Source organism: Lolium rigidum, chromosome 6 (assembly GCF_022539505.1).
Source record: "Lolium rigidum isolate FL_2022 chromosome 6, APGP_CSIRO_Lrig_0.1, whole genome shotgun sequence".
Classification (NCBI taxonomy): domain Eukaryota; kingdom Viridiplantae; phylum Streptophyta; class Magnoliopsida; order Poales; family Poaceae; genus Lolium; species Lolium rigidum.
This window is the reverse complement of record NC_061513.1, coordinates 118,592,224-118,618,391: the sequence shown is the minus strand read 5'-3', so window position 1 is coordinate 118,618,391 and position 26,168 is coordinate 118,592,224. Positions and strand designations below refer to the sequence as shown.

The 26,168-nt window shown below is 55.9% G+C and overlaps 1 protein-coding gene across 1 annotated transcript; it reads left to right on the top strand.

Moving 5' to 3' along the window:
* The first annotated feature begins 214 nt into the window (after positions 1 to 214).
* LOC124660948 (4-hydroxyphenylacetaldehyde oxime monooxygenase-like) lies at positions 215 to 2,344 on the top strand. Its single transcript, XM_047198798.1, has 3 exons — positions 215 to 603; positions 743 to 1,314; positions 1,405 to 2,344. The coding sequence occupies exons 1-3, from the start codon at positions 261 to 263 to the stop codon at positions 2,026 to 2,028; spliced, it is 1,539 nt and encodes a 512-aa protein (XP_047054754.1). The 5' UTR covers positions 215 to 260; the 3' UTR covers positions 2,029 to 2,344.
* Positions 2,345 to 26,168: the final 23,824 nt, after the last annotated feature.

Genomic DNA, 26,168 nt, shown 5'->3' with positions numbered 1-26,168 from the left:
TGTTTCTAGGAAAATTGTTGTGATGTAAACTAGGGATTGGCTTGTATATATGGGTGATCTGAAAGATTGCAGACAAGTTTCTGCGTTAAGCCCATGGTGAATACGACGTGCCAACGCTCCACAGGAACATCAATCATTCACCTACCTTCACGGGCCAATCAATGAAGGCGTACGCTATCTCTATTTCTCTACATATGTGTGCGTGTATATATCCAAATTTCCCTGGCGCACCATTGTCTTCTCCAAAAGGGCAAACAACAATGGCGTCCCTTGACCCCTCTCTGGAACCCAAGCATGTCCTCCTATTCTCAGTACCACTACTCATAGCTCCTCTGGTAATATTGTTATACTTCCAAGCTGTTCGCAACAAGAAGAACGCCATCCGTCTGCCCCCGAGCCCCCTGAGGCTACCCATCATAGGGCATCTACACCTGATGGTGAATGAGCCCCACCGGTCACTGCAGAAGTTGGCCCGCAGCCTGGGCCCAGTCGTGTACCTGCAGCTCGGCGACATCGCCGCCGTCGTGGTTTCCTCGCCGGAGGCGGCTACGGAGGTGCTCAAGACGCATGATGTCCATTGCTGCAGCCGACCCTCCTCCCCAGGCAAGTTCTATTACCCCGAGTGTAGAGTATGTGTAGATAACTCACCACATCGATTCTAATAGAAATAATTTTAAGTGAAAACAAAAACTTCGAAATGTTTGTGAAATATAGTTTGAACCAGGCAAATTATGTACTCCAGGTGCAAATTTAATTACCTACGGGCAACAAGACATCGCATTCTCGCCATACAACGAAAGCTGGCGTGAGAGGCGCAAGCTGTTCGTTTCGGAACTCGTAAGCAGCAAACGCGTCCAGTCCTTCGCGCACGCGCTAGAAGCTCAAGTTGGCAACCTTATCCAATCACTATCACAGTCTCCACCGTCCAAGCCCGTCAACCTGAACGAGACCCTCTTCACGCTCATCGACGGCTTCATCGGCACCGTGGCTTTCGGAAGCATGAACGGTGCTAAGCTCATGAAATACGCCAAGTTCCAGCAGGTTTTTAGCGAAGCCATGGTCGCCCTCTCGGCCTTCTCCGCGCAGGACTTCTTCCCAGCGTCGCCGATGAGCCGATGGTTCGACAAGCTAGTCGGGCTAGAGGCGCGGTACCGTAGGATATTCCTAGAGCTGGATGCATACTTCGAGATGGTGCTCAGCCAGCATATGGATCCAGGAAGGGTGAAACCTGAGACGGATGACCTTGTGGATGTGCTCATCAATCTCTGGAAGGGACAAGCACTAACAAAAGACCACCTCAAGGCTCTCATCATGGTAAAACAAATTGTTTTATGTGACATACTGGCTGCATAGAGCTTCAAAATAACAATAACATGGTTATATAATATATATGCTTTTATGTAGGATGCGTTTATAGGTGGCACAACCACAAGCTCGGTGACATTGTTGTGGGCGATGTCTGAGCTAATCAAGAACCTGGCAGTGATGAAGAAGGCCCAGACAGAGATAAGGAATATGGTTGCCGACAAACAAACGCTGCAGGTCGACAACCTCTCTAAGCTCAAGTACCTGAAAATGGTCGTCAAGGAAACGCTGCGATTACATCCACCAGCGCCGCTGCTCGTTCCAAGGGAGACGATGGACCATGTAAAAGTCCTCGGCTATGATATCTCACCCAAGACAAGGATCTTCGTCAACGTGTGGGCTATAGGGAGGGACCCTGCCCGTTGGGAAAAACCTGAGGAGTTTTACCCCGAGAGGTTTGACAACATTTCCATTGATTTTCATGGATCACACTATGAGCTCCTGCCTTTTGGTGCGGGGCGGCGGATCTGCCCAGCTATCCACATGGGCGCGACAATCGTAGAGTTCACGCTTGCTAGTTTGCTGCATTCATTTGATTGGGAATTACCTCAAGGCATGACAAGCCAAGATGTGAGCATGGAAGGGACCGGAAGACAAGTTTACTGCAGGAAGACTCCTCTTTACCTTGTTCCATCCTGCAAGAAGCAGACCCACTTTCCATAGGAGGTGGCTACTGGCTAGATTGGTGACGGCGCGCGTAGAAAAACTCAGCCAAAAAAGTGTTCAGATGGACGGCTAGAATCGACTCGGCAGCGAGATCAGATGGCTGGAACCACATATGGCCAGATAAAGCTCAGTTTCCCCTAGCTATATATCTTTTAGATTAGTCTTCCCAAATTTTTTTTTTTTTACTTTAGCAAGTAACTAAGTGGAAGTTTTCACCTACGATGGCGACAACTGCGTAGATACAGATTGAGTCTTCAACACTTTAAGCTATTACTATCTTTTGAGTTATGTTAAAAGTGATATGTTCGTATTAGTATGTGTGGGCTAGGTGTGTCGTTGTTGTACATAGACCGGGTGTCAACTCGATTCCTTGTATCGGCTTAATGCAACATCCTCACAATGTTGTGTGAGGGGTTCACGACCTACCTACCCGTAACTGACACAAAATTTCATATATGGCATGTTGTGCCACTCTCTTAAGACTGACATGCAAATCCTCGATAGATGTTTCACCAGAGGAACCAATAGGAGAAGAAAGGAAACATTGTTGGCTGGACCTCATGGAATGGAACCACGTAGAACACAACATTGGACTCTGGATTCCAGAACTCAAGAAACAAGCAGGACACTAGCCATGAAAAGAACCTCAACACAGAAGACTTCGGAAGACGTGGGTCCACTCCCGTGAGCCTCACAAGGCAAAATGCCCCAAACTGAGCCTGCCATATGGATATATGGCAAGCACTCAACATGCTAATTTTTGTTACGGGTAAGGACCAAAAACGTAACATGTGGGAGAACCAACCTGAGGTTGGGTGGTTAGGAGGATGGTTGTACCCCCAGCCCACCAGAGTTCAAACCCCAGGTTTGACATCTGTGTGTCTCATAAAGGCGGAATATTCATTCAGTGGGAGGCGACGTTCCGTCGACAGCGAGGCGCCTGTGGTGACTTCGTCAATTTCAAGATCCAATCCGCCGGCTCAGTCTTCCGGAGGTGCTCATAGGGGTAGGGGTGTGCGTGTGTGCGTTCATAGGGGTGAGTGTATGCGCGTGTATGTGAGCATCTGCGTTTGTACTGTGTTTCTCAAAAAAAAAAAAAAGTAACATGTGGGACCTATAACTTCTCACATATTTCTTTCATATAAATAGAGCATCATCTGCTCAAGGGGAGCAAAGTGGATTCATTTATACTCTCCCACTCTCCTTCTCGGGAACTCTCTCTTAATTTTGGTGTACCTTTCAAATAAGTTATTTGTACTATGCCGATAGTCTTTTTCGAACTCGTGGACAAAATGTACAAACAATTTTTCTCACGTGAAGATGTTTTCAATTTTATGACCTTTTTTTAGTTTTAAATATGTTTCGCAGAAAAGTATTTTTAATAGTATATAATTTTTGTGGAAAAAATTGCTACCCGTTAATGGTTATGCTATATGAGGCCCATCCCTAAAATCATCAGGGACGCAACATGAACAGCCCTAACTTGGATTAGGTAGGAAGGCCCTTTTTATTCAGCGCACTAGTCCACACGTGCAGACTGCCACCAAGGAGCAGTACCAGCCCATCGGGGTGCCTCTATTCCGCGCTCGATGTGGGACAGAAAATCGATCCGCCCGCGTCAACACTTTTGTTGGGCTGATCCATTTATCTCGTTCGCCTCCTGGCTGCTTCAGGTTTTTTCTCTAGATTTTTCTTGGGTTACAGCTTTGAAAAATATTTAAATAAAAAAATCATATTTGAAAAATTCAAATATATTTTCATATTTAAAAGTTCTTATTCAAAAGTTATTCAAAACCAAAAAATTCAGAACTTGAAAAAAGTTCAAATTTGAAATAAAAAATAAGAAAAATGAAATACCCACTAAACAGAAAGAAACCAAAAATAAATCGAAAAAGTTGGAGAACCTACAGAAAAACCGAAAAAATGACTAGACCTACCGTTGTATGGATCGGCCTACATATCATCCTGCTTCTGGGCGGAGCTAATCACTCTGGCACTCGCACTGAGCGGGAAACGGGGATTACCAACCCATCGATAGGCGTCCTGCTTGGCGCACTACGATATGTTGTTGTTGTTGATGCCGCTGCGTAGGCTCATGGCATAAACCCCCACTGGAGTCGAGCGGAGTGCCCGCCACACCTCTTTTGTTATGTCCTTTTATGGCTTGACGGAAATACACTTCAGCCTGAAGTCCGAACACCGCAATCCGCAACTGCAGCACATGACATAGTCGGCTGCTTGCTGATCATATCATCCTCGTGAGTTTTGCAGTTTTCTTCTTTTGAGTAACTCATTCCCCAACAATTGACAATATATGATGTTACGTCTTACGTGTGCTAACTGATTTATTAGAGCACACCATAGAGTTAAATAAATAGTCCCTCCGACCCATAATAGGTGTCGCTGATAAGAGTGAATAGACTTAGGGCATCTCCAACGGGGCGATGCAAACGGACGCTGAGCGACCGTTTGCATTTGCCGGGCCGAAAAATGCGTCTAGTATCACCTTCAGCGGAGCGACGCAAAGTGACCGAACCGTCTGCGGTGACGTAAATCTGGCCAAATATGCGCCTCGAATATGTCTGCGCGGACGCACAAAGTGTCCGCTCGCGTCTGGCGGACGTTTCGTCGGGCCCGCCTGGCAGCGACCCTCACCAAGTGTTGGATTGTTCACCCACCAATAGAGAACGTGAGCTGGGTTTAGACCGTCGTAAGACAGGTTAGTTTTACCCTACTGATGATAGTGTGGCGATAGTAATTCAACCTAGTACGAGAGGAACCGTTGATTCACACAATTGGTCATCGCGCTTGGTTAAAAGTCAGTGGCGCGAAGCTACCGTGTGCCGAATTATGACTGAACGCCTCTAAGTTAGAATCCAAGCTAGCAAGAGACGCCTGCGCCCGCCGCCCGCTCCGACCCACGTTAGGGGCGCTTGCGCCCCCAAGGGCCTGTGCGTCGATGCGTCTTCTCAGGCACGCCAGCGACTGGCACCGAGGCGTCGCTTCGGCAGTCTGCGCCACGTTAATGGCGATGCCTCGCCTGCCGAGCGGCCGCCGCTCACCTACGCCAACGCTGTAATGGCGACGCCACGCGTCCCGCGGCCGTCGCCTGCCTCCGACCTATATAAAGAGGGTGTGCGCTCTTCTTCCTCATCCAATCCTCCACAGAAATCCTAGCCGCCACAAACTCCACCGTAGTGTCGCCTAGCTCTTCGTGCGACGCAGACAGGCCCGCGAGGAAGTCCATGACGGGTCCTGGTGGCCGGCGAGTCGGTCAAGGCCGCAAGCCTGGGCGCGCCCGGGGCCGAGGCAGGGCCCGTCGTGGTGGAGAAGCTACGGCCCCATGGTCGCCGTCGCCTGCGCCCTCCTCGTCTTCGCAGAAGGACCGCTGCTTCGAGTTCCTCCTCCGCATCAACGACGACCCACTCGGCATCAAGCGGCTCCCGGACAAGTTCGCCGAGTTCGACGATGGTGTCGAGCCGGCGCACTTGCAGCTACGGGAGGCCAGCTGCAACTTCTGTCGGTGGACTGTCGAGGTCTTGTTCGACGGGTAGGGCAAGATGTACCTGCACACAGGGTGGGACAAGTTCGCCCGTGACCTCGCGCTCGAGCCCGGCTGCCAGCTCACCTTCCTCTACGAGGGGGACGGCGAGATGATCGTCAAGGTGTTCGACGACACAGCCTTCCGCAGGCACTACCACACCAGCGAATCCGGCTCGAACACCGATAGTTAAAACTTAGAGTGTTCTTTCTTTGCAGCGAATATGGCTACGGGCCAGTTGAAGCCAGTAGTGAAGGTTTCTGGTTGTTCTTCCTCAAAAGAACCAACATGCACCAGCTGGATTTTCTAGTTTGGGTGACTGGGAGCTCCTGAGAGTGTTCTTTCTTGGCAGCGAACATACGGAACCAACTGGTTTCTTTTTTTACAATGTTTTTATTGGTGTCAACCATAGTTCAAACTATGTATTAGTTTGTGTAAACCATGTTCCAATTATGTATTAGTTTGTGTAAAATCATGTTCCAATATGTAATGTTTGGAACTATGTTTAAATGGAGAAGAGGAAAAAAACAAGTAGAATAAAATTACGTCGCCCCGCTGGAGCCACCCCCAGACGCAAACAGACGTGCGAACAAAAACGGTCAATTTCGCGTCCACGAAGCGACGCAAACGTACGCTCGCGGACAATTAAATGCGTCGCCGGTTGGAGATGCCCTTATGGATCGGAGGTAGTACTAAATTCTAATTTTCTCAACGTTCTCGATATATTGGCTCCCCTACTACTCAAACGAATAATTGTGCCTATATTTTTGTAGTGCAAAAAAGGAGGAAAAACTCAGCATACCATGTGGGAAATCCTGGCTCTGGTATTGCATCGCCGTCGCGTTCAAACAGTGCAATGCAACGGCAAATCGATCTAAGTAGTCCCCCATTTAGAGCATCTTCAGTCGCGTCCCAAAGGGATTTAGGGCGCGCCGGACAAAAAATACGTTCCAGCCGCGTCCTCCAAAGCCCATTTTTATCCGGCGCGGCCCGATACGGTGTCCGGCGCCCCGAGCCCGTCCCCGTCCCACAGGGGACGCACCGGGGACGCTGGACACACCGAAAAGCGAGGCGAACCGACGCGGGCCCGACCCGTCAGCGGCACGGAAGGCTAAAACCCCGTCGCCTACCTTTGGTCAAGCGACGTTAATGGCGTCCCTGTTTTCCCAGGCGACGCAGGGACGCGTCTCGTCGTGCATGGCCGTGTGGCCGTCCGCGTCGGAGTTGTTGCGTGCAACCACCCGCTGCCGCCGCTGTTTTAAGACGCCCTGCAGTTCTCGCCGCTCACAATCCTTCTCGTCGCCGCCGCCTCCCCCCTCCCAGATCTTCTCCTCGCCGCTCCAAAAATGTCGAGCTCGTCCTCCCTCAAGATCGCCGCGGCGAACGGCTTCGGCCGCGGCAGCCTCACCGTGCCGGAGGCGTGGGCGCTAGCACAACGCCCGGTATCCGGTCCCGCCGGACATGCGGCTGCCAAGCGCCGGCGGGCCGGAAGATGGCCGTGAACGGCATTGGCGTTCCGCCGCCGCCGAGCCGCGCACGGACCAATGGAGGGACGCCATCAAGGCCCGTCGGGCTCAACTCACCGCCGAGGAGCGGTTGGATCCGACGTGGGCGGTCAACGACAACGACGCTCGGTGGACGACGTACTTCCGAGCGAAGTACGACGTCGAGATGCACAGCACCGACAACCTCGTCGGCGGCCCCAACAGCTGGAACAGGGACGGCCGCGCCCTGTTCTGGGGCGTTCCGGGGCGCACCCTCGAGAACGTCATCCGCGGCATCCGCAACGGCGCTCCAAGGCTGGAGATGTCGTCGTCGCCGCCGCCGTCTCCTCAATGGCAGCCGAGGAGGACGACGTACTCGTCCTCCTCGCACTCTTCTTCCTCGGGACCGGCGCGATCGACGCCGTCCTCGTCTTACCGGTCGGCGCCCTACACCGTCCCCAAACGGGAGGTCAAGGAGGAGCCGGCGACGCCCGTCAACACGAGGCGTGGCGGCAGCGGCAGCCGGCGGCAGCAAGGGAGGCGCGGCGGCGCCCTCCTCATCCCGAAGCCGGAGGTGAAGGAGGAGCCGGAGGAAGCATCGCAGGCGACGCTGCTGGCGGAGTACGAGCGGCAGCAGCGGCTCATCGCCAGCAGCGACGACCCCAAGGACTGCCCAGGGCTGCGGGCGACGTTCTTGGCGTCCATGAACGACAAGGACGCCTGGAGGGGCGACCTGGACGCGGCGATCGCCATGTCCATCCGCGACTCCGGCAAGCCGCTGGTGGACTTCTCCGACGACGGCGAGGCAGGACCAAGCGGCTTGGTGAAGGACGAGCCCGTCGACGAGCCCGTCGACGAGCGCGTCAAGCAGGAGGTTGTCACTGACGACATGTACAACTTCCAGCAGTACTACGACGCTTCCGGCCGCCGCAAGTGGTTCTAGATTAGGTTTAGTTTAAATTTAGTCAAATTTCGTTCGAATCTATGTAAGTTTGGACGAATCTTAATCGAATCTCGTTAAGTTTAAAATTTCCGAAATTTCGTTTGGGGGACGCGACTGGGGAGCGACGTTCCCCAAACGCGGCACGAACGAAACACGTCCCCCAAACGCTCAATCCGGCGCGGTTTGGGGGACGGTTTGGAGGACGCGGCTGGAGATGCTCTTAGCACTAGTAGCTTTGAGGCGTTGTAGTTGGACCGCGGTGGCGGATTCATTACTACCCGGTACGAAAGCTCTGCGTCAGCAACCGTATCATCTGCATTCAATCGTCGGCAACTTGGTATACTAGTAGTATTAATGAACTTCATGTATGTGTGTCTTCTGGAATCGAAGTTTGCCCGTAGATTCACAATGTACAACCATCGGTATTCTTGCTCCGTAGGTTCACAATTTACAACATCAGCAATCTTCGTCACAATGGATCCATAGGTTTGCATTCCACAATTGAACACTAACTCCGTCCACGGCTATAATTGTACATTTAGCTTTTGTTTTACGTCAAACTTTTTGAAATGTGAACAACATCATAAAAAAGAGTAGCAACATTCACAACACTAAATTAGTATCACTAAATTTATTTTGAGATGTAGTTTTACAATATATTAATTTAATGCCATATATTTTGCTATTATTAAATAATTTTATCAGAATTATTATTTTTATTTAAGATAAAAGTTAGACGTACATGTATTCACGCATAGACACTACAATAACATATGGCTATACCTGGTGTATATTTTTGGATGGCATAAGATAAAAATTACTGGAATTATTTTTTACCCACTGGATAGGATTTCTAGGCAAATTAAACAATTTGATGTCAAGAGCTAGTGAAACATTACATATGAACACATCCAAATTATTAAGAAAAAAAAGCAAGAATAAATAATTAAAGAACATGACCCCGCCAGTGCTTTTACCTTTATATTATCGAGCTAATAACACCACGAGAACCACTCCATCTAATGCACACCATCCCTTACTATCATATCCTTTGGATTGATGAAGTCTAGCATCAAGATTGGAGTAACAATATGCATATAAAATTATATTATAGACAATTATAGAAAAGGATTGCATTGTATAAATTATCTCATAAAACAAGGGTCCACCATCAAAGATATAAATAAATGAAAATAATCAAGTAGGGTATCTCATATGATCTAATATAGAAATAAAAGCACAAACCAATATTTCATCAACCTACAACCAGAAGCCCATATTACAGGGGTGGAGCACGCCCACACCATGGATGGTGGAGATGGAGATGCGACCAAGGTGATTTCAGTGACACTCCCCTCCAATCTTGTATCACGCCTCCTCGGCCATGAAAAACATTGAGGGGAAAGAGTAGCCAGTTAAGGTCTAGAGAAATCCTCGCTGAAAGGGCAAAGGCGGGCTTACATGGGCCCACACAACATGTTGGCGCGTCGGGGGCTAATGGGGCATCAAGCCCCCCTCATAGTCCGCCCATAGAACCTCTCGTGTGCGTCCAATTGTGTGGTGATCTTCATATTAATTTGACTAAAAATCCATTCTTATTACCTGATTTGTTTCGCCTTTGCCCTTTCAGCGAGGAAGATTACATACAAGAGTTTTATTTTGCCTTCTGAGGTTGAATAGCAAGATAAATAGAACAGGGTGAATCTAACAAAAAAAATGAAATAAACTTCAAAATGCATACATATGTTTTGAACGCATCATGTGGATACATAATGGGAAAGTTCTACGACAAAAGCGGGGAGGGGGGATGGATAGTAAGGCATTGCCGGAACCATATGCCTTCAAGGACCTCATCTACGGTGCTAGAGTGAACTTGATGCGTTGGTGGAGGTCGTTTAGGTGGTGGTGGGCTGGTGGCAAGGGGTTCTCCGTAGTAGCCCATTAGAGTGACCTCGGAGGCATGACCTTCTGGATTGGTGGGCGAGAATGGAGATACGACGTCACCGATAGGGATGACATTCTTTTCTCTATGTTATCTCCGTTTCATGCTTTATATACGCTACATATCTGTTTATAGGATATCTTTCGGTCAAAATATTTGTAGATTCGACTAGCATTGAAATGTTTAATTGCCATTGAAGTTCATAAAATAGTCATTCACATTTTATCACTATTTTGATTCAGTTTTATCAAAACAATAGTTCGATTAAAAGCATTATATACTTTTTTCATTTATTGATGGTCAAAGTGTCACCTTGGAGACATGCGACAATAACGTGACGCAGATGCAGCAGCAGCATCGGACCATGCGGCCTCTCTGGCAATATATCTATAGACTATTGCTCGCCGTTTGGTACAATACCTGATCAGCAGTGCTAGCATTGGCACATATTGATCTTGCCACATCAGCTGCTGATCCATTGTTTTGACTGGCCCCAAAGGGTGACCCTCGGCTCTCGTCGTATTATCGCAGTGATAGTACATGCATTCGGGGTTTGAAGTTTGATGATTGCTCAGGATTGGCATAGTTGCATCATTACATGTCGGCATCCATATGGTCGGTCCCCGCCACGGTACAAGCCTAGTTCAGTCTTGTTCTGAATCTGAAGTAGGACTTAAATCCAAGCTCAGCATTCAGTAACTTGAGCTCCTGGGACTGGGAACCGCGACATACGGGGACAAAGGCAATACTTGCGTACTACACCCGATCCACGGGTACAGCCATTAGAGCACCTCCAGCCGTTTGAGCCCGTACGGCGAAGTTTGAACGAAATTAACGTCGAATTGAATGAAAATAGAGCGGGAGGCATTAGTTTACCAGTCGCACCCTAGCATTTGCCCAACGGCGGCGGTAATTTCAAATAATCGTCTTCTCGCTACACAAAAGTATCGACCAATAGTTCGGCGATCGGATCAGCCACATACCGGCGATCTAAACAAAAACTAGAGGATAACATGGACATCGGCAGTTCCTTCATGCGCCTTGTCTGTCGCGGAGTCGGGCGGCGATGCATCGTTGGCCGCCGAAGTCGCAGCAGCGGGAGTGGACGGTGGAGGAGAGGATGGAGCACTTGATGGTTGGGGTCGGAGGATGTCTTGGCTATGATGGTCGTACCAAGCCCTCGTCTCCTTGTCCATCTTGGTGTCGTTGCCGCCGATCAAAAACGCCACGTCGGTATTCCTTCTTCGCTGCGGAGGTTGCAGCAAGGCAATCTGGACGTCCTGGTTGGCGAGCATCTCCTTCCACCTAACATCATACTTGTCGTCCCTCCCGGCGGCGTGCGCCCTCGCGTCGGCCCAACACTTGTCGAAGGACGCCTGCAACCTTTCGGCGGGATGGCCCGCCTTTTTCAGTTCTTTCAGCTTCTTCTGGCCGAGCTCGGGGCGGCCCGCCGACGCGGCAGGGGCTGGAGCGTCGGGTTGTACTGCTCATCCTTGTTCTTCGCGAGGTTCCGAAGTACGTCCACCCACTTCTCGCAATTCTCGATGCGGGAGAAGACGTTAGAGCATCTCCAGTCGCGTCCCTCAAAGCGTCCCCCAAACCGCGCCGGATTGAGCGTTTGGGGGACGTGTTTCGTTCGTGCCGCGTTTGGGGGACGTCGCTCCCCAGCCGCGTCCCCCAAACGCCGCCCTAACATTAAAAATACTTTTTTGGGGGCATTTTTATTTCAATTTCCACAAACTAATACATAATTGGGAACCTGGTTTACACGAAGAGATAATTTGGAACATGGGTTTCCACAAACTAATACATAGTTTGAACCATGGTGGACATAAAATATAAAATATTGCAAAAAAACTAAACCTAACTAGGCCGTGCATCGAAGGTTTCGTGTGTTCGCTGCCAAGAAAGAACACTCGAGGGCACACCCAGTCACCCAAACTGGAAAATCCAGCTGGTGACGGTGCCCTTGTTGGTTCTACCGAGAAAGAACAGACAGATACTGTAAGGGTATTTTACCCTTATCCATTATTTTGGTAACAATGACATCGTGCTAGAGTATTTGGTCTAATACATGTCTATGAGGTTATTCTCAGGTATTAGCCAAAGAGGTAAAATGGTGTATCAATGGAACAAGAAGGCAATAGGAGACCCCCCACTTCGATGAAAATCAACAAGGGTCTCTTCAGCACCTGGCCGGCCAGAGGCCCGGTCAGACCGGATCTGGCACCGGCCAGCCCGGCGCCGACCGGCCCCAAGGCCGGTGCCAACCGGGTCATGTCCAGTATGCTGCGGAGCTCCCTCAGTCTGGGCCCGGTCCTAGGCCCGGTCTAGACCGGCTTCGTCCGGTCATACGCCAGGTCGGGTCGGGCGCTGGGCCGGGCGCCCCGGCGCCAACCGACCCCCACGCTGGAGCTAGCCGGGGGATGTTCTGTATGTCACAGAGCCCGCCCAGTCAGGACCCGGCCCCAGCTCCGGTTTGGACCGGCTTACCCGGTCCCTGGCCCGGTCTAACCGGCCCCTGCGCCGGCCGGTCCGGCCCCAGGCCCGGTTGACCGGGTTTCTCGAGGAAGCTGCTGAGGTGGCAAGTCACCAACGGCCATATTTCAAGAGACACTATATATACCCCTTCTTCTACCTCTGAAGGGTTAGGCAATACACTTGAAGCTGTTCTTGAGCTCTCTCTCACATACTCCATTGTTAGAAACACCATTAGCCTCAGATCTACCTCCTCCTCTACCCAAACTCAAATCCCTCCGGGGAAAAGATAGAGGAGGTCCCGATCTACCGTTCTACCAAGCCAAATCTCATTCCCCCTTATATTCATCAAGAAGCTTGCTCTCTAGGGTTCCTTGGAAACCCTAGGTGGGCAAGAGTGGTCCGGAAGCATCCGGGCTGTGGATTTGCTCCTGACAAGATTGTGAAGGTTTGGAGCCTACCTCGAAGTCTACCACAAGTGACTGAGCTATTCCTTCGTGGGATAGGCTCTGGAGAATAGGGTGAGCCTTCGTAGCGTGGGGAATCCTTCGTGGGACCTCCACCTCTCCAAACGTGACGTACCTTCTTGCAAAGGAAGGGAACACGGGAATAAACCCTCGTCTCCACGTGCTATCGGTTATCTCTAACCGAACTCCTTACTTGTGATATAACTGCCTGTGAGAGCCTTCATGCTCGAGTTGCTTGTATCCTCATATAGGTTGTCTCACCTAGTTTGCATTAGGCTCACCTTTTTATTCCGCAAAGCCTAATATTGCAAAGAAAGAATTAAAATCTGTAGAAACCTATTCACCCCCCTCTAGGTTTACCATCTCTGAACTTTCAATTGGTATCAGAGCTGGGACTCTTTTTAAGGGCTTTACAGCCTTAAGAGTGAGATGGAAAAACTATTCGAGGGTCTGGATGAAGACTCTAACCTTTCGGTTAGAGAGATGAAATCCAGATTCTTAGCATATGATGCCGATAAGAAATTAAAGGAGGATGAGGTCCAAAGCCAAATGGCACAAATGACTGCCATGCTAAAAAACCTGACTAGTGGAACCGCTAGTGGGAGTTCAACCCCTCCGGATGGTTTCCATCAAGTCAATCATGACTATCCCAAAAACACTTCACCCATGCCTCATATAAACCATAGTGGGAATGTTCCCCATTTTGATGGAACTCACTTTCCTTTTTGGAAATCTTCTATGGAGTCTCATATTCGCAGCTGCAGTGTGGAGTTGTGGGAGATCATTGTTGATGGATACCGGAAGCCACAAGATCCCGTTCGGTTGACCTCCACCGAATTCTACAACCCCCAACTCAATGCCTCCGCACGTGACAAGATTAGGAGTGGCATCAACCGCAAGCTCCTTGATCAAGTAAATGGCATTGACTCTGCTAAAGAGTTGTGGGATCGGATCGTAGTACTCCAAGAGGAACCGATCTGATTCAATCAGCTCTCTATGAGTCCGCAAAGCAAGAGGCAACTATGTTCATGATTAGACAAGGAGAATCCGTGGCTGATGCCTATGGAAGGCTTGGTGCTCTAAGAGTTGTCGGGGGGAAGACCCCGGGTAGGGCAATGGACGCAGAGCAGCTGGCTGGCCACTGGCCGGCTCGCGGCAAAGGCCGGCTGAGGAGCAGCCGGCTGGCGCCGTGGCCGGCTGGTCCGGAAGCCGGCTGGCTCTAGGTCCTAGTCGGCCTGGCTACGGCCGCCAATGCTATAGCTGGGCCGGCTTCTACAAGCCATATCCGACTGGGGGTTTGTACCTCAGACCGACTCGAGGCCGGCGAGTCTTGCACTGGAAGGAACCGGGTTGGTGATCCGGGTTCCCAAAGTCCACGCTGACTTCATCTTCCATAAAGCGCGGGGCACTGTGGAGCAATAGTGCCACGCGCCGGACAGGCCATCATGGCTTACGACGATCCGTACTGGTTACAGTGGCTGATGGCGACAGGGACACCTCCTCTCCATACCGCTGACCTTGGCAGCCGGATGGGACAGGCCATGAGGCCTCAACGGCTCCCGACGTCACCGCCTCGGGAAGGAGCGGAAGCCGGAGCCGGCCAAGCCGGCCGGCAAACTATAGGGTCTTATATGTAAAGTGCCGGTGCCTATATAAGCCGCACTACCCCCTCTCGTGCAGGGGATCGATCATTCTCACTTCTTTCCACCCTTAGCGCTGCCCTGTGAGAGAGACCATCGACTCCCTTAGCCTCCCAGGAGCAGCCGGACACAGCTCTAGGAGCACCATTGTATTGTGTGATCATCATATATACACTAGCAGGAGTAGAGGTTTTACCTCCATCGGAGGGCCTCGAACCTGGGTACGTCGCCGTGTCGCTCGTCCCCATACCCGCATCCGGATACCGCCGTGAGATCTCTCAGGAACCACTTCGATTAGCCACCCTATGGCATATGCCGTGACGATACCACGACATTTGGTGCCCACCGTGGGGCCTTCAGCATCCTCGGCCGGTGTCTTCATCCGGACGGGCCTCACCATCACCACCGGCGAGCGAGTCGCTTTAGGCTTGATCTGGAGATTCGGCTCCTCGACCGCGTCAGCGACAACGCTGGCTGCTTCGCCGACCGGCCCTTCCCAGCCGGCGGCACCGTCATCTCCTTCGGCGGCCACGACGTCTACGTCGCCACCGTCGCACCGCCACGCTACCCGCGGCAGGTGCTGCGCTGCGCAAGCCCTCCTCCACGAGCCGGCAGCAGCGCTCCCGCCAGCCCCGCCGTCGTGCAAGTCATGATGGCTGGCGAGGAGCTCCCCACCAAGAACCCGCGCACCCGCGGCCCCAACCTGGAGCGCAACATCGACCCCAACGCCTCCGGCTCGGGCCCGAAAGCGCCACCACCACCGTCCCGGCTGGACGCAGTCCGGGCAAAACTGAGCACCCCGCTCACGCCTGGCGGCGACCCCACCGCCATCGAGGCGGATTTGGAGGCGCACCGCCAGCTCCTCCTCAAGCAAACAGAAGAACTGGCTGCTGCTAAGCGCCAGATGGAGATCACCCAGCGCGAGTACAACCGCGCCCACGGCCTCACTCCAGGCGGCGACGAGCCAAGCCGAGCCGGCCATATCCGCCGCAGGGGCCGCGACCTTGGCGCCGAGATCGCCCGCGACGGCGCTCCTTCACCGGCTCCGTCCGCAGAACTCCCCGTCTACAACACCCCCGACAAGAACATGCGCGCGGCACAAGCCGCCGCAGAAGAGCTGAACCGCCTCGAAGGCGAAGAGTTACGCCGCCAGACCAAGCGGGTGACCGAGGCTGCTCAACGCAGCCACCGAGCGGCGGCCGACCCCAGGTATGTCAATGCCCCCAGAGCTTCTCACGCTCGTGGAGCTGCAGGCAACGACAGGGAAGGCGCCAGGGACTCGGCCGAGTCCGCCTCCCCACCACCAAGCCGGCACCGTGACTCCCGGGCCACGCACGCAAGCTCGAGCCGGCCAAGCCACCAGCAAGGCGGCAGCAGCCGCAGCCGGCCTCCTCCAAGCCGAAACCAGGAGCAAGACTCCGAGCCCCGCCGCCAGCACCGGCCGGCTCCAGAAGCAAGCGGCGCGCGCCAGCCGGCACGCTCCCGGCTGGGCCCGCGCATCGAGCCCGCCGACGCCCGGGAACGCCTCGACCGGCTGGTCGAATCCCGCATTGCGGAAGAAGAAGCTCCAGCCGGCCCAAAGTGCTTCGGGCCCCGCATCGCCAACGAGCCCACGCTCGAGGGCTTCGTGCTCCCCCGCGACACCCCCAAGTACGACGGCACCGCCAAGCCGGAGGACTGGCTGCAGGACTACTCCACCGCAGTCGGCATCGCCAAAGGCAACAAGCGCTGGGCTGTGCGCTACTCCCCCCTCATGCTGGTCGGCTCCGCCCGCACTTGGCTCAACAACCTGCCAGCCGGCAGCATAAACGGCTGGCTGGACTTCGAGCGGCCTTCATCGGCAACTTCACCGGCACTTACCGCCGGCCGGGTCGGCCCCAACAGCTTGAGATGTGCAAGCAGGGCCCCGACGAGACGGATCGCGCGTACCTAACGCGCCTGGTGCGAGATGCGCAACTCCTGCGAGGGCGTGCACGAGATCCGGGCCATCGACTTCTTCATGGGAGGGCTGTCGGCCCAACACCATGCTGTGGCACAAGTTGCGCCGCAGCGACCCCAAGTCGATGGCCGCCTTGATGGCCATCGCCGACAAGTACGCGCTGGCTGAGGAAGCCGGCAAGGCGCCGGCTAACATTTCGCCGGCCCCCGCCAGGCGGGACAACAACAAGCCGGCCGAGGGCGCCTCTCACGGCAGCCGGCGGGACAACTACCGTGGCAAGCGTCACAGCGACCAGCCGGACCGCCGGTACGGCTCCGCCCACGTAGCCGCCGTGGCAGACAACGCGGCAGGCGGCAGCCGCCGCCAGAAGCAAGACCGGCAATGGAAGCCGAAGTACACCTTCGAGCAGATGCTCGACTCGCCGTGCAAGTACCACAGCGGCAAGAACCCCTCCAACCACACCACCCGCGACTGCCACTTCATGAAGCGGCTGACAAGCGGTGAACCTCTCCCGCCTCCACCCCCGCCTCCACCAGCCGGCGGGCCGGGTGGCCAAGCCGGCGCGAGAACGCCAACCTCAAGCACCACGAGGCTAACCAGGTGCACCATGGCCGATATCTGGCCGAAGATGCTACCTACATCATCTTCACCTCCGAGCCCGAGGACAAGACGAGCCAGCAGAGCCGTTCCCTCGAGGTCAACGCGGTCATACCGCCGGTCCCCCGATACCTAAACCGGTCGAGCAGGCCATCACTTTTGATCGCCGTGACACACCGGCTGTCCTGCCGAAGCCGGGCAGCTACGCCATGGTCCTCGACCCCACCATCGGCACAACCCGGCGCAGCGTGCGTTTTCGCGCGTCCTCATCGACGGCGGCAGCGAGCATCAACATCCTCTACCGCGACACCGCCCGCAAGCCGGGCATCCGGGAGGCCGAGTTGCGCCCCACCCCCACCGTCTTCCATGGCATCGTGCCAGGCCACCGCCGCCGGCCGATTGGCCGAATCACGCTGGAGGTGATGTTCGGGAAGCCGGACCACTTCCGCACCGAGAGAATCGAGTTCGAGGTGGTGGACCTCGTGAGTCCCTACCAAGTTCATGGCGGTGCCCCACTACGGGTACCTGAAGATGAAGCTGCCTGGCCCCAAGGGGGTCATCACCATAGCCGGCGACTATCGCCGCTCCATGGACTGCGCCACGCAGAGCTCCAAGATGGCCCAGACGCTGGTCATCGCCACCGAGAAGCAGCTCATCCACGACGCCGTCGCCCTCGCCAAGGCCACGCAGAGCGGACATGCCGGCTGCAGTGGCAACCCGGCCGGGACGACTCACTTCCAGCCGGCCGACAACACCAAGAAGATCTCGCTGGACCCGGCGCAGCCGGACAAGTACGTCACCATCGGGGCCGGCTTGAGCAAGAAATAGGAAAGCGAGCTCACCGGCCTTCCTCCGTGAGAATCGGGACATCTTCGCATGGACTCCAAGAGACATGCCGGGTGTGCCGAGGGAGTTGGCTGAGCACCACCTCCATGTCCGGCCTGAAGCCAAGCCGGTGAAGCAGCCTCTCAGGCGCTTCGCCGAAGAACGAAGGAAGGCCATCGGTGAAGAAATCGCCCGGCTGCTGGCAGCCGGCTTCATCATGGAAGTGCTGCACCCGGACTGGTTGGCGAACCCGGTCCTGGTTTTGAAGAAGAACGGCTCCCGGCGCATGTGTATCGACTACACCAGCCTCAACAAGGCGTGCCCGAAGGACCCCTTCCCCCTGCCGCGCATAGATCAAGTTATAGACTCGACTGCCGGCTGTGAACTGTTGTCTTTTCTAGATGCCTATTCAGGCTACCACCAGATTCCTTTGAATCCGGCTGATCAAATAAAAACTTCGTTCATTACCCCGTACGGGGCTTATTGCTACACGACTATGCCGTTCGGCTTGAAAAATGCAGGCGCCACCTACCAAAGGTGCATGCAAAAATGCTTGCAGGATCAAATCGGCAGAAACGTTCACGCATATGTGGATGATGTCGTTGTAAAGACCAAGGAGATGATTACCCTCCTTGATGACCTGAGAGAAACCTTCACCAATCTGAGAAGATTTCGGATGAAGCTCAACCCGGCCAAGTGCACATTCGGCGTGCCGTCTGGCCAGCTCCTTGGCTACCTCGTCTCTCAGCGAGGGATCGAAGCCAACCCGGAGAAGATCAGTGCCCTGGAGAAGATGGAACTGCCGCAGTGCCTCAAGGACGTCCAGAAGTTCGCTGGCTGCCTGGCCTCCTTGAGCCGCTTCGTCAGCCGGCTGGGGGAGAAGGCACTGCCCCTGTATCAATTGATGAAGAAGGCGGATAAGTTCGTCTGGTCACCACAGGCGGATGAAGCCTTCCGTGACTTGAAGCGCGTGCTCTCAACCGCGCCAATCCTTGCAACGCCGGCTTCAATGGAGTCGATGCTGTTGTACATCGCAGCCACCAACCGAGTGGTTAGCGTTGTCCTGGTGGTGGAGCGCAAAGAAGCCGACAGAGAGCAGCTGGTTCAGCGACCAGTCTATTACCTTAGCGAAGTGCTCTCCCAGTCGAAGCAAAACTACCCCCACTACCGTGAAGGTCACCTACGGCGTCTACATGGCGGCCAAGAAGCTCAAGCACTACTTCCAAGAGCACCCCATCAAGGTGGTTGCCACAGCGCCCTTGGCGGAAAACATCGACAGCAAGGATGCCAACGGCCGGGTTGCCAAGTGGGCCGCGGAGCTAGCCGCCCACACCATCCTCTACGAGCCACGCACAGCCATCAAGTCGCAGATCCTCGCGGACTTCTTCGTCGACTGGGCTGAGATGCAGTACCCGCCGCCTGTGCCGGATTCCACACCTTGGAAGATGCACTTTGACGGCTCGAAGATGCGCAACGGCTTGGGAGCCGGCATCGTCATCACCTCCCCCAAGGGAGACCGGCTGGACTACGTCCTGCAGATCCACTTCGCCGCATCCAACAATGTGGCGGAGTATGAAGCGCTCATTCATGGGCTGAAGCTGGCCAAGGAGATTGGCGTGCGTCGCATACTCTGCTTCGGCGACTCCGACTTGGTCATACAACAAGCATCTGGCGACTGGGACGCGAAAGACGCCAACATGGCCTCATATCGCTTCCATGTCCAGCAGCTATCCGGCTTCTTCGACGGCTGCGAATTCCACCATGTGCCACGAGCAAGCAACGAGGCGGCTGACGCCTTGTCCAAGATTGGCTCAACCCGGCAAGCCATTCCGCCGGGCATCGCCTTGGCGGTTCTCAAGAAGCCGTCCATTATACCGTCACCGGATTCGGATTCAATATTCGTGCCGGCTGACCCGGGGGCTGCTCAGCCGAACCCGGGGGCTTCATCGCCCAAGTCTGGGGCTAACAAGCCGAACCCGCCGGCTAACATGCCGAACCCGGGGGCTTCTCAGTCCAACCCGGGGGCTTCATCGCCAAACTCGGGGGCTAGCAAGCCGAACCCGCCGGCTAGCAAGCCGAACCCGGCGACCACGCAGTCGAATCCGGAAGCTCCCACGCAGGAGGCCCTGTTGGTCAGCGTATTCGAGATAAGATGCGTACCTTCATGGGCACAAGAATTCCTCTCCTACCTCACCGACGGTGTGCTGCCTGATGATAGAGTCCAGGCCAGGCAGATTGAGAGAAGGGCCAAGGCCTACACAATCATCAACCACCAGCTGTACAAACGCAGCGTAAGTGGGGTGTTCCAGCGGTGCGTCGAGCCGGCTGAAGGGATTGAACTCCTACGGGAAATCCATCAAGGAGAGTGCGGACATCACGCCTCATCCAGAGCCATAGTGGCCAAAGCCTTCCAGGCACGGTTTCTACTGGCCGACTGCGCTCAGAGACGCAGAAGAGTTGGTGAAGAAGTGCAACGGCTGTCAGCGCTTCGCAAAGAAGAGATACCAGCCGGCTTCCGCCTTGAAAACCATCCCCATCACATGGCCATTTGCCGTATGGGGCTTGGATATGGTAGGCCCATTCAGAACGGCGCGAGGCGGCATGACACATCTCTTGGTGATGATTGACAAATTCACCAAGTGGATCGAAGCCAAGCCAATCAAGAAGCTGGATGGCTCCACAGCCGTCACATTCCTCAAGGAAATCATTGTGAGATTCGGCTACCCCCACGACATCATCACCGACAACGGCAGCAACTTCTCCCAAGGCATCTTCTCTCGCTATTGCGGGGAAATGGGGATCCGGATGGCCCTATCTTCTGTGGCACACCCAGAGTCCAACGGACAAGTGGAAAAGGCTAATGGCTTAGTCCTAGCCGGCATCCGGCCCCGGCTGGTAGAGCCGCTTGAGCGAGCAGCCGGCTGCTGGATTGAAGAACTGCCCAATGTGCTGTGGAGCCTGCGCACAACGACAAACCGCTCGGTCGGCTTCACACCATTTTTCCTCGTATACGGGGCCGAAGCCGTCCTGCCGACTGATATCGAGCACGACGCGCCAAGGATCAAGCTCTACACAGAAGCCGAAGCCAAAGAAGCTCGCGAAGATGGAGTTGACCTGGTCGAAGAGGCTCGGCTGCTGGCTACGTCCAGATCTACTATCTACCAGCAGAGCCTCCGACGCTATCACAGCCGGAAGGTCCAGCCCTTAGCATTCTGAGAAGGAGACCTAGTGCTCCGGCTGATCCAGCGGACAGCCGGACAGCATAAACTATCATCCCCATGGGAGGGTCCCTTCATCGTGAGCAAGGCAGTAGGCAATGATTCCTACTATCTCATAGATGCCCAAGAGGCTAAGAAAAACAAGCCGGACAAGGCTGACGAGGAGACTAAACGTCCCTGGAATGTCAACTTACTCCGCCCATTTTACACATGAGAGCAGGAATGTATGTATCCCTTGTATCCCTTTTGTGAGCTATGAAAAAGCACGCGCCAAGAGCGCCGTTTCCAACAAGTTTTTCGCGTACTCTATTTTCGTTTCGCCAATTGGCTTGAACCCTTTCACGCGGCCGGCTCAGTAACGTGATCCGGTTTCCGACAGCCGGCTTCCGATCCAGCTACAGACCGCAACCCGGCTGTCCGGCTGGCGGGAGTAAGGCCTACGGAGCCGGCACGCGAAAAACGACTAAGGGAAAGAGTAAAAGCGAGTTGACTTGCAACTTTTCATAAAAGTGCCGGATTGCCGAATTCAGCTCGTTCGACCGAAACACTATCGGCCTCACCCAGCGGCCCGCTCTTGATCCGGCGACGGATCGCAAGTCGGACGTACGACCGGCAAGAGCACAGCCAAAGAGTGGGGCGGATGGGAAAAAGCGAACGAGTCGAAAGAAAGCAACTCGGCACACAAATGATTAACAAACACATTAAAGTGTGACATAACAAAAGAACGATAATATTCATACATATGCACCCGGCATCCCGGGGATTTAATAAATTGTCTTGCATGAGCAACAAATGAGACAGGTAAACTAGGCAGCAGCTGAAGAGGGACCAGCCGGAGGAGCGTCAGCGGAGCCGGCTGCCGGGTTGTCTTCAGGCGCGTCTTCCGCCTCCTCATCTTCCATATAGTCCTCATCGGATGGAGGGTTCGGGTCCGCGACGAAGACGCTCTTGTCGACGAAGTCGGCGATGGCGCTGGCTCGGGCAAGCCGGGCGGTCTTATGTTCGGCTGGGAGCTTGTCCTCCACGCCGGCTCGCCGGTACTCGAGCTGCTCCAGGTCCACCTCGTTGTACCAGGAGAGGACAAAGGATAGAGCCATGTCGGCACCGGCGCGCGTGGCCGACTCCTTCCCGGTCGAGGAAGCGATCCGGCGCCCACTCCATCAAGGAGGTGAGGTTGGAGATATCTTGCGGCGCCGCCTCCTCGGGCCACAGCATCGGGACCAGCTCCTCAGCCGCCTTCCGGAGCTCCCAGCCAAGCTTGGTGATGGGCTCGACGCGGGCAGCCATGGACGCCATATAGTCCTCCATGGTGAAGTACTCAGAGCTGCCCTCGCCAGTCGTCCGCCTCCTGGCATTGCGTGCAACGCCAACGGCTGCTAGCGCCGCATCCTGTGTCTCCGGGAAGGCCGCTGCAAGAAGAAGCAAGTCAGAAATCATCGAAGCCAAAATAAGCTGAAAAATGCAAATTTTTGAAGTCCTAAGACAAAAGGAAAAGCCTGGCGAGATAGCGAAGAAATCAGAAGTTTCTGCCGCCGGCTGCCAACGAAAGCCGGCAGCCGACAGCCGAAAGCCGGCAAAGGGAAAGGAACATAGAGATGCACTCACCCGACAAGCCGCGATCAAGCGCGCCAATCTCATCCGTCCAGCGCTTGGCGGTAGCCGTCAGCTCCGTGGACTTGGTGGTGACCTCCTCCTGCAGCGCAAGCCGCTGCTTCTCCACCTCAGTCAGCCGCCGGCTCAGATCCTCCACCTTCTCCTTCTCCGCCGTCCTAAGGAGGGCGAGCTCAGCGAGATGGTTCTGCTCCAGCAGGCGCAGCCGCGTCAGCTCCCCCTCAGCCACCTTGAGCTTGGTGGCTGCAGATCGGCCCGCCTCCTCGCTCTCGGCGCACTGGGTGCGAGCAGCCGGAGATCCGCCTCCGGCCGCGGGACCTTGGCGGCTTCAGCGCAAGGCAGCCGGAAAGAAACGTCAGCCAACGAAGACTAAAAAGAAAGAAGACATCGAGTCGGAAGAAGCAAGATCTTACCCTTGGCGGCCTCCAGCTCGCGAGCCAAGTCGGCCCGGTCCAGCTTGGCCTTGTGGTAATGGGTCACGGCGCGGTTGTACAGATTGGTGCGCCGATCCATCACAGCCTAAGGAAAAAAGAAAGTCGGTCAGCTAGGCGAAACCCGGGCCGGCTCCAAGCAGCCGGCCCATGCCTCGGAGGGCTACCAGGATGATAACCAAATCAAAAAACAGATGAATCTCACCTTGCCGGCTTCCTCCACCTTGGCGAGGTTGGCCGCGGCCTCAGCAGCCCTGGCCTTGAGGTTGGCCTGCAGGCTGGAGAAGAACATCTCCACCGATGCTTGGCCGGGGTTCCCCTCCCGGCTGGTCACCTCGTAGGAGTCGGCGCGGAGCCACGCCTGCTCCATAGTGCCGGCCGAGCCAAGGCTGGAGTCGGAGGCGGATGGCACATGCGAAGCATGGCACCCTTGGCCACGTGCGAGGCCTCGCTGCGGCGCCGATGGGGCTTCCGTCCTCACCAACGCGCGCGAGTCGGCGCCCTCCGGGCGCGCCGGCTCATCCCTTGCCGGCTCCTGCCTGGCCGGCTCCCCCGTCGTTGGCTCCGGTGGCGGCGGCGCTCCGGGCGAAGCAGATGGCCCAGTCGGCGCAGTCGTCTCCGGCGCCTGAGGTGCCCCCTCCGGGCTCCCATCCAGCACCACCACGCTTGGCCTGGCTCCGGCTCCGGTCGCAGGCGGCGCAGCCCTGCCGGCTCCGGCTCCGATCGCGGGCGGGGCAGCCCCGCCGGCTCCGGCTCCGGTTGAAGGCGGCATGCCCCGGCCGGCCCCAGCGGCTGGGTCCAGAAGACGAGTCCGGCGCGGGAACATGTCATCCAGCGTCGGCTGGCGCGTCGGCTCGGCCCGCGTGCCACGATCAGGCGCGGAGGCCAGCGGCACGGCGAAGGAAGGCGCCCCTGCGGGAGGCGGAGTACCCGCAGGCGGCGGTGGCGTAGGGGCGCGCGATGAAGGCTGCGGCGTCAGCTCCCTCCTTTGACGCGGAGGCGGCGACACAACGCGCGGAGTCTGCCGGGAGCCGCCGCCCTGGGCAAACTTGATGGGGGCCCTAGCCGGACAAACAAAGAGAAGATAAGCATAAAAAGTAAGGAAAGAAAAGGAATCAAACAAGAGAAAAGAGAACTCACCCGGCCTGCTCCGGAACCTTCTTCGGCTACAGCCGGCGGAGCTTCTTCGCCTTCGCCTCCAAGGCGGTGGTTGAGCGGAGGTCGCCGGCTCGCTTCCTCCCCTTGGGCGCCAAAGTCGCCGTGGTGCTTGGCGGCCTCGTGCGCAGAGGCACGGCGGGGATTGGCTCCGTGGCGGACGTCGCCGGCTCCTCGTCCTCCTGCTGCTCCGGTGAAGGGGGCGGATTGTGCTCCCCCTGGCCGCCTAGATCAGGCGCTCGCGGCAGGTCGTCGTCGCCGGCCTGGTCGCCGGCTTGGTCAGCCGGATCGACGTGATCCGGCGTCCACCTCCTCGTCGCCAGGTCGCCGTCCTCGGCATTCTGGCGCTCAAAAAGCTAGAAAAATAGAAAACATGAGCAAACAACAAGCCGGAAGTCGGCAGAAGCAAAAGGCAGTCGGCCTCGCAGCCGCAAGCCGGAAGCCGGCGAAAAACACAAAGCTTACCCGCTCGGGCGGGTGGTCCCTGTCGCGGGGCGCCAGCCCGTAGTTCCAGTCGTCCGGCATGTTCGCCTTGGTGATGTTATTCACCCGGCTGGCCACCTGGGCCTTGGAGAGCAGTGCCTTGGACGTCCGGTTCGGGTCGGACCGGCCGGACATGTGCCCGATTTTGTGGGTGCGCATTTGGAGCGGCAGCACCCGGCGCTCGGCGATGGTGCAGAGGAGGTCCTCGGCGGTCAGCCCGTTCTCAACGGCCGCCCCCAGGAAGTCCCGAGCTGATTCACCTCAGCGTCCGGATCCGTCGTGCGGGCGTTGTAGCTCCGGTTGATCCGGCCGGTCGGAGGAGCCGGGTTGAACTCCGGCAAGTTGATCCGGTCGACGAGCTGGCCCTCGTTGCGCACGTAGAAGAATGACATCTGCCAATTCTTCACCGAGTCAACGGTGGGGATTTTGGGGAAAGGCGTACCAGGCCGGGTGTAGATCGAGGCGGCGCCGCAAGTCCGCAGGTGGCCCTCAGTGGTTTGGGCCTTGAGGTAGAACAGCCGGCTCCAGAAGTCGATATCCGGCCACAAGCCGGCGTAGGCCTCCATGAACGCCACGAAGCAGCTGAGGAGGACGCATGCGTTGGCCGGCAGGTGGTGCGGCTGCAGGCCGAAGTTGTCGAGGAACTGCCGGAAGAATGTGGAAGCCGGCAGGCCCAGCCCGCGATCGAGGTGCGCGCCGAAGACGACGCGCTCGCCGGGCTCCGGCGCGGGCTCCGTCTCCTCACCGGGCACCCGCGTGACCACCGACCGCGGGATCCGGCGGAGGCGCACTAGCCGCTCGATGTCGTCCTCCCGCATGTACGAGCCCCTCCATGATCCGCTGGCGGAGGCCATTGTCGAGGAAGAAGAAGAAGATGACCACGAGAGGCGAAAGGGCGAGGAAGAGCCTTGCGACGGCGGCGGCAACGATGGCGGCTGAAGATGCTCCGTTGAAACACGGGGCCCCGTGGCACCGGCTCGACGGAGTGGCGGCGGCGGATCGGCGGAGACTCGCCCGCCGGAGTTCGCCAGGGGAACGGCGGAGAAACTGCGCCGGAGTAGGGAGGAGCTCGAGCGAAGAGGGAGCGAAGCGGGAGCGCGAGGAGGAAGAAAGCAGCAAGTGGCCGCCTCGATGCCTCCCCCGCGGCATTTATAGCCTCCTGCCGCGGGCGGTTGGCCTCCAAGTGGCGAACGTGGGCCACGTCCCCGGATTTACTGCGCCGTAACTCCGCCCACGACCACAGCGGTTACCAAAAACGGCCACACCACGTCGCCCACGACCGCATCGAATCCAGAGGGCGCATTGATGTGACCAGACGAACTGGCGGCAGAGCCCAGGCGTCAGACCAGTCAAGTCGGGTGCAGGACCCGAGGCGGCGGAGAC